The 12,400-nt window shown below is 43.2% G+C and overlaps 1 protein-coding gene across 1 annotated transcript in view; it reads left to right on the plus strand.

Moving 5' to 3' along the window:
• The first annotated feature begins 4,440 nt into the window (after positions 1-4,440).
• The window catches only part of cers6 (ceramide synthase 6), a 327,420-nt gene continuing 319,460 nt past the window's right edge, over positions 4,441-12,400 (plus strand). Inside the window, exon 1 of the mRNA XM_063052361.1 lies at positions 4,441-4,970. Within this exon, the coding sequence (XP_062908431.1) occupies positions 4,801-4,970 (170 nt within the window). The 5' untranslated portion in view covers positions 4,441-4,800. The remainder of the gene's footprint in view (positions 4,971-12,400) is intronic.

The following is a 12,400-nucleotide window of genomic DNA, read 5'->3' on the forward strand; positions in this document are numbered from 1 at the left end:
ATTGTGGGCCGAATAGCCTGTACTTGTGCTGTAATAGAACATAGAACATAGAATAGTACAGCACATTACAGGCCCTTCGGCCTACAATGTTGTGCCGACCCTCAAACCCTGCCTCCCATATAAGCCCCCACTTTAAGTTTCTCCATATACCTGTCTAGTAGTCTCTTAAACTTCACTAGTGTATCTGCCTCCACCACTGACTCAGGCAGTGCATTCCATGCACCAACCACTCTGGGTAAAAAACCTTCCTCTAATATCCCCCTTGAACTTCCCACCCCTTACCTTAAGGCCATGTCCTCTTGTATTGAGCAGTAGTGCCCTGGGGAAGAGGCACCGGCTGTCCACTCTATCTATTCCTCTTATTACCTTGTACACCTCTATCATGTCTCCTCTCATCCTCCTTCTCTCCAAAGAGTAAAGCCCTAGCTCCCTTAATCTCTGATCATAATGCATACTCTCTAAACCAGGCAGCATTCTGGTAAATTTCCTCTGTACCCTTTCCAATGCTTCTACATCCTTCCTATAGTGAGGCGACCAGAACTGGACACAGTACTCCAAGTGTGGCCTAACCAGAGTTTTATAGAGCTACATCATTACATCGTGACTCTTAAACTCTATCCCTCGACTTATGAAAGCTAACACCCCATAAGCTTTCTTAACTACCCTATTCACCTGTGAGGCAACTTTCAGGGATCTGTGGACGTGTACCCCGAGATCCCTCTGCTCCTCCACACTACCAAGTATCCTGCCATTTACTTTGTACTCTGCCTTGGAGTTTGTCCTTCCAAAATGTAGCACCTCACACTTCTCCGAGTTGAACTCCATCTGCCACTTCTCAGCCCACTTCTGCATCCTATCAATGTCTCCCTGCAATCTTTGACAATCCTCTACACTATCTACAACACCACCAACCTTTGTGTCGTCTGCAAACTTGCCAACCCACCCTTCTACCCCCACATCCAGGTTGTTAATAAAAATCACGGAAAGTAGAGGTCCAAGAAAGAGATCCTTGTGGGACACCACTAGTCACAATCCTCCAATCTGAATGTACTCCCTCCACCATGACCCTCTGTCTTCTGCAGGCAAGCCAATTCTGAATCCACCTGGCCAAACTTCCCTGGATCCCATGCCTTCTGACTTTCTGAATAAGCCTACCATGTGGAACCTTGTCAAATGCCTTACTAAAATCCATATAGATCACATCCACTGCACTACCCTCATCTCTATGCCTGGTCACCTCCTCAAAGAACTCTATCAGGCTTGTTAGACACGATCTGCCCTTCACAAAGCCATGCTGACTGTCCCTGATCAGACCATGATTCTCTAAATGCCCAGAGATCCTATCTCTAAGAATCTTTTCCAACAGCCTTCCCACCACAGATGTAAGGCTCACTGGTCTATAATTACCTGGACTATCCCTACTACCTTTTTTGAACAAGGGGACAACTTTTGCCTCCCTCCAATCCTCTGGTACCATTCCCGTGGACAATGAGGACATAAAGATCCTAGCCAGAGGCTCAACAACCTCTTCCCTCACCTTGTGGAGCAGCCTGGGGAATATTCCATCAGGCCCCAGGGACTTATCCGTCCTAATGTATTTTAACAACTCCAACACCTCCTCTCCCTTAATATCAACATGCTCCAGAACATCAACTTCACTCATATTGTCCTCACCATCATCAAGTTCCCTCCCATTGGTGAATACTGAAGAGAAGTATTCATTGAGGACCTCGCTCACTTCCACAGCCTCCAGGCACATCTTCCCATCTTTATCTCTAATCGGTCCTACCTTCACTCCTGTCATCCTTTTTTTCTTCACATAATTGAAGAATGCCTTGGGGTTTTCCTTTACCCTACTCACCAAGGCCTTCTCATGCCCCCTTCTTGCTCTTCTCAGCCCCTTCCTAAGTTCCTTTCTTACTTCCCTATATTCCTCAATAGACCCATCTGATCCTTGCTTCCTAAACCTCATGTATGCTGCCTTCTTCCACCTGACTAGATTTTCCACCTCACTTGTCACCCATGGTTCCTTCACCCTACCATTCTTCATCTTCCTCCCTGGGACAAATTTATCCCTAACATCCTGCAAGAGATCTCTAAACATTGACCACTTGTCCATAGTAAATTTCTCTGCAAAAACATCATCCCAATTCACACCCGCAAGTTCTAGCCTTATAGCCTAATAATTTGCCCTTCCCCAATTAAAAATTTTCCTGTCCTCTCTGATTCTATCCTTTTCCATGATAATGCTAAAAGGCCAGGGAGTGGTGGTCACTGTCCCCCAGGTGCTCACCCACTGAGAGATCTGTGACCTGACCCAGTTCATTACCAAGTACTAGATCTAGTATGGCATTCTCCCTATTTGGCCTGTCCACATACTGTGACAGGAATTCATCCTGGACACACTTAACAAACTCTGTCCCATCTAAACCCTTGGAACTAATCAGGTGCCAATCAATATAAGGTAAGTTAAAGTCACCCATGATAACAACCCTGTTATTTTTGCACCTTTCCAAAATCTGCCTCCCAATCTGCTCCTTTGTATCTCTGCTGCTACCAGGGGGCCTATAGAATACCCCCAGTAGAGTAACTGCTCCCTTCCTGTTCCTGACTTCCACCCATACTGACTCAAAAGAGGATCCTGCTACATTACCCACCCTTTCTGTAGCTGTAATAGTATCCCTGATCAGTAATGCCACCCCTCCTCCCCTTTTCCCTTTTTAATGTTCCATGTGCGATCATCAATAATCAAACTTAAATAAATGTGAATATATGAGCAGACTCAGTAATTATTAACAGAACAAGGTGAGCAGGAAAGATTATTTAACGGATGATCAGGGACAGTTAGAGTATTACACCTGAGTGAGTTTTTTTGAGAAGCTGGATAGCTATGGTAACATTTATGCAATACTGTTCTATATTGTTGCATAAATGTCATATTTTATGCATTATAAAAGTGCTTACACTTCAAAATTACATAATTACTTATAAAATGTTTCAAGATGTCCTGAGATTGTGAAAGGTGCTTTTGGAGTAAAAGTTTTATTTCCTTCACAGTTAAACTTATCCATGTATAAAATAGGTTAAGTGATAATGCATCTCACACTAAAGAAAACAACAGTAACATCTGGTCTATAGATAAACTGACATGCTATAAATCAAACATATTGTTCAAAGTTCAAAGTAAATTTATTACTAAAGTACATGTATGTCATCATACACATCCTGAGATTCATTTTCTTGCAGGCATACTGAGTAAATCCAATAGAATCATGAAAGACAGCACAAACAGGGCCGACAAACAGCCAATGTGCAAAAGATAACAATCTGTGCACATGCAAAAGTAAAAAAAAAAGTAATAAATGATTAAGCAATAAATATCGAGGACATAAGATGAAGAGTCTTTGAAAGTGAGTCCATAGGTTGTGGGAACAGTTCAATGATGGGGCGAGTGAAGTTATTCCCACTGGTCCAGGAGCCTGAAGGTTGACTGGTAATAACTGTTCCTGAACCTGGTGGTGCCAGTCTTGAGGATCCTGTACCTTCTTCCTGTTGGCAGCAGCGAGAAGAGAGCATGTCCTGGGGGGCGAGTGTCCCTGATAATGGATGCTGCTTTCCTGTGACAACTCGCCGTGTAGATGTGCTCAGCGGTGGGCACAATTGTGCACATAACGAATCAATGCTGAACTAATCTGGCATTGGCTAACTCAATACGACCAAAATACTGTATAATACCAGAAATTATTTACTTAGGAATAATAAAACCAGTAATGTTTTGGGGATGGAACTGGATTCTCTGACGGTGGTGTCTGAAAAGAGGATGCTGTCCAAGTTGTATGCCATCTTGGACAATGTCTCCCATCCACTACATAATGTACTGGTTGGGCACTGGAGTACATTCAGCCAGAGACTCATTCCACCGAGATGCAACACAGAGCGTCATAGGAAGTCATTCCTGCCTGTGGCCATCAAACTTTACAACTCCTCCCTTGGAGGGTCAGACACCCTGAGCCAATAGGCTGATCCTGGACTTATTTCCTGGCATAATTTACATATTACTATTTAACTATTTATGGTTTTATTACTATTTAATTATTTATGGTGCAACTGTGACGAAAGCCAATTTCCCCCGGGATCAATAAAGTATGACTATGACTATGACTAAACCAGAAACAGCAACGCTAAAAACACTTCACAAAAAAAAATCAGAATCTGCAATTACATCATGTAATCCAGTTGGATTATTGTAATTACTTCCTCAAATGTTCTCTTCAGTTACAGCTGTTATTCGTCCCGTTATGATCAATATTTTTCTACCATTGTTATTACGGTAACATCCCTGCATTGGAAGAAACAACTGTGCTTTGTTCAGCATATTTTCTCATCTTTATCGCCGTCGTTTCTGCAGGTGGTGAAAGGAAAAGTCACATTTTGCGTGTGTGTTTTGACACACATGCATGGTAATACCTTCAATGGTCTGTAAGGTGAACGGCTGACTTTGGCCCTAGTTACACTTTCCCTTGCCGTGTGCGCGACAGTCGTGGTAGCCAATCGCCTGGTCTCGAGTGGATGGTGTGTGACACTTCCCATTGGAGGTAGGCGACACTGTGAGTGTGTGTGTGTGTGCGTGAGAGAGAGAGAGAGGACAAAAAGAAAAGCGAGAAGGGAATCTATCGGCCGCTTGCCTATCTGGTGAAGCGAGCCGTTCAGACGGAGTTTACCAGGCAGAGAACGAGCGCTCAGTAGCCGGAACCACGAGCGGAGTGCAGTCGCCGCTCGCCACGCCACGCCACGCTGAAGATGGCAGGTATCCTCGCTTGGTTCTGGAATGAGAGATTCTGGCTGCCTCACAACGTAACCTGGGCAGATCTGAAAAATACGGACGAAGCCACTTTCCCGCAGGCTGAGGACTTGTACCTGGCGTTTCCCCTGGCCTTCTGCATTTTTATGGTCCGGCTGATTTTCGAAAGGTAGGCAATTCGCCCTCGCATTATCTTGCTCATGAAGCTACCGTGGTAGGCCAAGTATTATAATGTAATGAAACTAAGAAAGTTCAATGAATATTACATGTGAAATCACCATTGTGCAGCGTTCAGGCTTTGCGGGGGGGGGGGGGGTGTTAATGTTCAGACTGAAATGTGGCTCCTCCAGTAGCCGGCGGTGGCAAGGGTGCAGGCGAGCTCCACGAACTCGCCGTACGTCTCGTGTGCCATTGATGGATGGAGTCGCCTGCCGACTCTCGTTTGCAGCCGGCTCCTTAAGATTTACTTTCAGTGCAGAGAAGGAGAGAACGCCCTGTCATATCTGGCGGAGATTATGCGATGTGTGTGTGTGTGTGTACGCGCAGTGTTTTGGTTTTCAGATTTTAAAAAAAAAGGCGAAACCATGAAATTTACGCGTCTCATTCGGGCTCAGCGAACGCCAGGAGAGAGATCAGCTTTGTTCTGTTGATTTGGGGAAGCGCTGTTAGTTCCCCGTGGAGGAAGTAGGGATGCTGAGGCAAGTAGAATAGTCCCGTGGCTATTCAACCTCTCTTTCCGCTTGAGAATGGTGTAGATTTGTAACCCGGGCTCAGTCCCGCCTGTTTTAGCCTTAATGATTTAAACAAAGAGACGCCTTCGATGCTGACAGCGCGAGGTGAGGTCCGGCTGATACAACAATCTGCGGCTACTAGTTTAAGTATCGCTGCAATTTTAAACTAATCCCTCCCGTCTGGTTCAACCCCACTTCGGTGGTACAGAGTTTCTTGGTTAATGATGTTATGTTCCTCGTTCATGTATCGGTTGGGCAATTGTCAAACTTGTTAAAATAGCAGCACTGGAGAGAAGGGGAGTTAACAGTTCGACTGTGTCCAATTACCCAGCAAACGTATCAGAATCTGAGTCAGGTTTAATATCACCGGCGTATGTCGTGAAATGTGTTAACTTTGCGGCAGCAGTACAAAGGAATACATACTAATAGAACAAACTCAATTACCGTAAGTATATGAAATTGTTAAACTAAGTAGAGTGAAAATAGAAATTTAAAAAAAGTAGGGAGGTAGTGTTCACTGTCCATTCAGAAATCAGATGGCAGAGGGGAGGAAGCTGTTCCTGAAATGTGTGTGTGCCTTCAGGCTCCCTGATGGTAGCGATGAGAGGAGGACATGTTCTGGGTGATGGGGCTCCTTAATGGTGGATGCCGTCTTTTTGAGACACCGCTCCTTGAAGATGTCCTGGATGCCTGGGAGTCTAGTGCCCATGATGGAGCTGATTGAGTTTTGCATAAAAACAGATTTTTCTATTTCATATTCTAATAAGTGAATTTAAAAAGTGTTTGGAATTTTTAATTTAAACATCACAGCAAATTAGTGCAAATATTGAATTCCATTATGGCATATATGTTTAAATACCTTGTGCGGTCTGCTGTACTTACAAATGGAGTACCCCTTGCTACCATGATTTATTTAGTCTGAGTAATCAGTAAGCATCAATGTGTTCAGCAGTAATATAGTTAGCAGGAAAGCTGATTCCTTGGAGTTCTATGTATTAGCATTGATATTTACCTCATAGGACGGGGGTTCCCAAACTGGCGTCCCAACCTTTGGGGGCTCCTTGTCCGAAAAAAGATGTGGAGAAGGTTCAAAGGAGCTTCATGAAAATGATTCCGGGATTGAAAGGCTTGTCATATGAGGAGCGTTTGATATCTCGGGGCCTGTACTTGCTGGAATTCAGAAGGATGAGGGGAGACCTCATTGAAACCCATCGAATATTGAAAGGCCTCAATAAACTGGATGTGGAGAGGATGTTTCCTGTGGTGGGGGAGTCTAAGACCAGAGGACACAGCCTCAAAATAGAGGTGCGTTCTCTTAGAACGGAGATGAGGAGGAATTACCTTAGCCAGAGAGAGGTGAATCTGTGGAATTCATTGCCACAGGCAGCTGTGGAGGCCGTTAATGAGGAGACTTAAGGCAGAGGATGATAGATTAGTGATTAGTCGAGGCATGAAAGGATACGGGGAGAAGGCTGAGGCTGAGAGGGAAAATGGATCAGCCATGATGAAATGGTGGACCAAATGCCCCAATTCTGCTCCAATGCCTAGTGGTCAGATGGACCCCTTGGTTAATGGTAGGGGTCCATGGCATAAAGAAGGTTGGGAGCCCCTGCCATAGAAGATCTCCTCTGCTCTCTGACTGCAGAAAATGTGAAGTATTTGAGAAATGTGTTAAGGTTTTGCTGGGGATGGAGGGGAAGCAGTCAAGGATACACAGTGAGTGACTGAAATGCAGGTCCACCATCAGAAATTTGCTCCACAGGAATAGGCCCTTTGTCTGTGCCTGTCATTGACGACAGCTTCCCCATTTATTCCCACCCCAGATTATTTTGTTTTTTTGAGTATGGTACCAATTGACTTTTGAAAGCTCTTATGGATTATAATTCCAGAACACAGTCAGGTAATGTTTTACAGATTTTAATTGCCCTCCATGGAAATAAATCCTGTTTTTAATTAGTTATTTTAAATTCAGGTGAACAGTTTCTCTGTTCCATGCTTTATCAAAACTCCTCAAGATTATCAACACTGCCATAATGTCCTTAACCTTCTCTGCTTCCAGTGTCTTCACCTAATTAGCCCCTTTATTCCTAGTCCCATTCTTTTATCCCCTTTTGAGGGCTTTGACATTTTCCAAAACATAATGCCCTGTATTATGCATAGTCTTCCTGAAGTTAAATTAAAAATTATAAACGATTAGCATAACTTTTTCTTTTGCATTCAGTATCCAACTTGTAAAACCAGGCATCCCATAAGCATAACAGCCTTGTCACATACTCAGCCCTCTTTAAAGACCTGCAGATACAGTTCTGTGCAAAGGTCATAGACATCCTGGATTTGATATATGGTTTCAGATAGCGTGACCTCCACAGAGTCCTCATCTCAACATCATCAAGCTTGTCTGGGATTACCTGGAGGGACAGAAGCAAACAAGACAGCCAAAGTCTGCAGAGGAACTGTGGCAAGTTCTCCAAGACACTTGGAGAACCAACCAGCCAATTTACTTATAAAAGATATAGTGTACCTAAGACAGGGTGGCCACACCAAATATTGATCTGATTTAGATTTTTTACTGTTTACTGCTCTTCATAGTAAATTTCTGAATACCTGGAGGAGAGCAGTGTAAGAATATCAATGGTACAGTACTGTGCAAAAGTCTTAGGCACATGTTTTTTAAAAAAAAAGTTCGGTAAAATGAAGATGCTTTCCAAAAACAATGAATATCAGAAAATTACTATAAAGAACAGTAAACAGTAAAACACGAAATCAAACTTTAATCTTTGCAGATAGTATAAATCTCAAGAAGTAGTAAGTAATGACAGCAGGTATCAGTGGGGCTAAGAAAGGATGGTGAATTGGACAAACAGAAAACAGATCAATTTATATGTAAAAAAAGATTGTCCACCCTACCACTTGAACTACCAAAAGGAAATTATGTTTGAATTTAATAATGTGGTCTTTGCTTCTGGTCAATTAGATAAGATTATAATCATTACCATTCAGCTTTCAGCCAGTGATGTTTTGTCTTGCAAAACCTACAAAGCAGTTCTATATCGGAGGAAGGACTTCTGTTAAATGATATCCCTTTTCCTGTTTTCTCTAGTATCAAACATTTGGCATATATTTGTTTTCATACAAGTAAAATAATTGCATGGTAATTCCATTGGTTTAGAAAAAAAATCTGTTAATCATATCAATTTGAGGATTTAGAATTAATTTCTAATAATTCTTTGATTGTTATACGCTTTAAAGCCTTAGGATTTAAATCATCACACTCAAATACCTTCATTTTCTAATACAGTGCAAACAAAACGCTGGAGGAACTCAGCAGGTCAGGCAGCACCTGTGGAAATGAATAAATGATCGATGTTTTGGACTGAGACCCTTTTTCAGGACTGGAAAAGAAGGGAGAAGACGCAAGAATAAAAAGGTGTGGGGGGGAGGAAGGAGAGTAGCCGGAAGGTGATAGGTGAAGTCAGGTGGGTAAAAAAGGTAAAGAGCTGGAGAAGAGGGAATCTGACAGGAGAAAAGAGTAGATGACAGGGGAAAGGGAAGGAGGGGACCCAGGTGCAGTTGATAGGCAGATGAGAAGAAGTAAGAGGCCAGAATGAGGAACCGAGAAAGATGGAAAGGGTAGGGAAAACATTCATGCCATCGGGTTGGAGGCCACCTAGAAGGAATATAAGGTGTTGCTCCTCCACCCTGAGGGTGGCGTCATCGTGGCACAAGAGGAGGCCATGGACCAATATGTCATGGGAAAGGGAATCAGAATTAAATGTGTGGTCACCAGGAAGGTCTGCTTTTGGTGGATGGAGTGAAGCTGCTTGAGGAAGTGCCCTCCCCCCCCCCCAATTTATGTCGGGTCCACCAGTGTAGAGGAGGTCGCATCAGGGTCACTGGATACAATAGATGACCCCACCAGAATCACAGATCGCAGGTGAAGTGGGAGGGAGGATAGGGGAGGGAGGAGGTGAATGGGCAGGTGGAGCTTAGTGCGGAGGGACGAATGGACAAGGGAATCGCTGAGGGAGCGATCCCTGCAGGAAGTGGCTAAGGGCGAGAGGGGAGATAAAGTTATGTTTAGTGGTAGAAACTAATTTATTTTCTAATGTTGATATTCAGTCATATTAGAAAAGAGTATTTCTATCGGCAGTTTCATCCTGGTGTTCTGGCACCAATGATATTAATTCCATTCTAGGACAGTGCAAGGTTGCTTAATTGTTCAAAGTATTTTTTATTCAATCATCAGCAACACTAATTCTTAAGTTAGTCGGTGAAAACCTGAAATCTATGATTACTTTCATGTAAGCTGGTGAAGGTGTGCTAATCAGAAGGGTGTTGCTTTATGAGCCTCAGAGAAGTTGATTAGTATATCACTATTGTGCAGCTGGTCCACCTGGAAGTATTTAGTTACTGCTTCATATACAGAACTGTACAAAAGTTGTAGGCATATAGCTCGGGTGTCTAAGGCTTTTGCAAAATACTGCAATAATTTTATGTATTGCACTGCACTGCAGCCACACAAAAAAAATCAAATTTCATGACACGTGAGTGATGATAAACCTGATTCTGATACGGGTCTCTGTTGTGGATGGCGAGTGGGAAGGGGGCAGGGAGAGGGGAATCATGGTGGGAAAAGGGGAAGGGAGAGGGAAGCACCGGAGAGACATTCTGTAATGATCAATAAACCAATTATTTGGAATCAAATGACCTTGTCTGGTGTCTCAAGGCTGGGTGTGCCTGCACCCACACCGGCCCCACCCCAGGCACTCTTTCTCTGCCACCTGTCTCACACCCCTCCCACAGCGTTCCACTCTCACCATTCCCAACACCTTTTTCTCCTGCCTGATTTACAAACGTGCTCTCTGCTCCATGTTGACGAACACAGTACTGTTTAAAAGTCTTGGGCACCATAGCTATATATATATATAAATATATCTAAGAATTTTGCACAGTACTGTAGGTGTAAAATGTCGATGTGCTTGTTTACCTGGTCTTGATATACAGTGGAGAAAAAGGGAAATGTGTATCTACAGTATAATGAATATTATTTACTGACGCCTTCAATGTCTGTTTGGAACTTTGTGGTATCTAGCAATTAGTGCATTGGATCTGTATTCTTACACTTTCATGCAATCATTGAACAAGCAGCAGTTCATCACAGGAACAGGCCCTTTGCCCATAAGTTCTCTGCCCGACATGACGGCAAATTAAATTAATCCCTTCTGCCTGCTTAGGTTCAAAGTTCAAAGTACAATTTGTTATCAAATTTTGTAAGTGTTACTACATACTACCTTGAGTATCATTTTCTTGCAGTCAGTTATCAGGAAAAAAGAAATGCAATCGAATTTACAAAAAGCTATACCTAATGAAGCAAAGAGTGACAAATGTAAATGCATTATGAACCAAGTGAATAAAAATAATACTATGAACATGAAAGTGTGTAAAATGACCTTGGAAGTGTGTCTGTTGGTTATAGAATCAGTTCAGAGTAGTGGCGAATGAAGTTATCCATGCAATTCAGGAGCCTGATGGTTCTAGGGTAATACTGTTCCTGAGCCTGCTGATGTAGGACATATGGCACATCCTGCTTCATGGTAGTAAACATAGAAATATAGAAAACCTACAGCTCAATACAGGCCCTTCAGCCCACAATGCTGTGCCGAACATGTACTTACTTTAGAAATTACCCTAGGCTCACCCAGGTAATCTCTAAGCTCCATGTTCCTATCCAGGAGTCTCTTAAAAGACCATATTGTATCCACCTTCACCACCGTCACCGGCAGCCCATTCCGCGCACTCATTAGTCATTTCAGCCCTGGGGAAAAAGCCTCTGACTACCCACACGATCAATGCCTCTCATTATCTTCTACACCTCTATCAGGTCACCTCTCATCCTCTGTCATTCCAAGGAGAAAAGGCAAAGTGGTAAGGAGATGGAAAGGCCCAGATGGTGGGCGTCTTGGATGGTCTTTGAGGGTCTTTCTTGTGGCAGCGCTCTATGTAAATGTATTCAATGGTGTGGCGGGCTGTACTTTACCCACCATTTTCTACAGCCTTTTCCATTCCTGGGTGTTGGTGTATCCATGCAACTACAGAAGTTTCTCTATTTTTTTGGTGATATAGAGTCTTTTGAGTACAGCACAGAAACAGGCCCTTTGGCCCATCTAGTCCAGGTTGAAACCATATAAACTGCCTACTCCCCTCAACCTGCACAGGGACCATAGCCCTCCATACCCCTACCATCCATGTACCTGTCCAAACATCTCTTAAAACTTTGGAATTGAGCTCGTGTGTGCCGCTTGCGCTGGCAACTCATTCGACACTCCCATGACCCTCTGAGTGAAGATGTTCCCCTTAAACTTTTCTCCTTTCATACTTAACCCACAGCCTCTGGTAGTAGTTTCACCCAACCTCAGTGGAAAAAGCCTGCTTCCATTAATTCTATCTATACTCCTCATAATTCTGTATACTGTACCTCTATCAAATCTCCTTCCAATCTTCTACGTTCTAAGGAATACAGTACTAACTTATTCAGTCTTTCTTTACAATTCATATCCTCCAGACCTGGCAACATCCTTGTAAGTTTTCTCTGTACTCTTTCAACCTTGTTTACATCCTTCCTGACCAAAACTGCACACAATATTCCAAATTGGGTCTCACCAACATCTTGTACAACTTCAACATAACATCCTATCTCCTGTGCTCAATACATTGATTTATGAAGGCCAAAGGTTTCTTTACAACCCTATCTACCTGTGACGTCACTTTCAATGAATTATGGACCTATATTTCCAGATCCCTTTGTTCTACCGCACTCCTCGGTGCCCTACCGTTCACTGTGTAAGACCTACCCTGGCTGATCCTACCA

This window comes from Mobula hypostoma, chromosome 6 (assembly GCF_963921235.1).
Source record: "Mobula hypostoma chromosome 6, sMobHyp1.1, whole genome shotgun sequence".
Taxonomy (NCBI): domain Eukaryota; kingdom Metazoa; phylum Chordata; class Chondrichthyes; order Myliobatiformes; family Myliobatidae; genus Mobula; species Mobula hypostoma.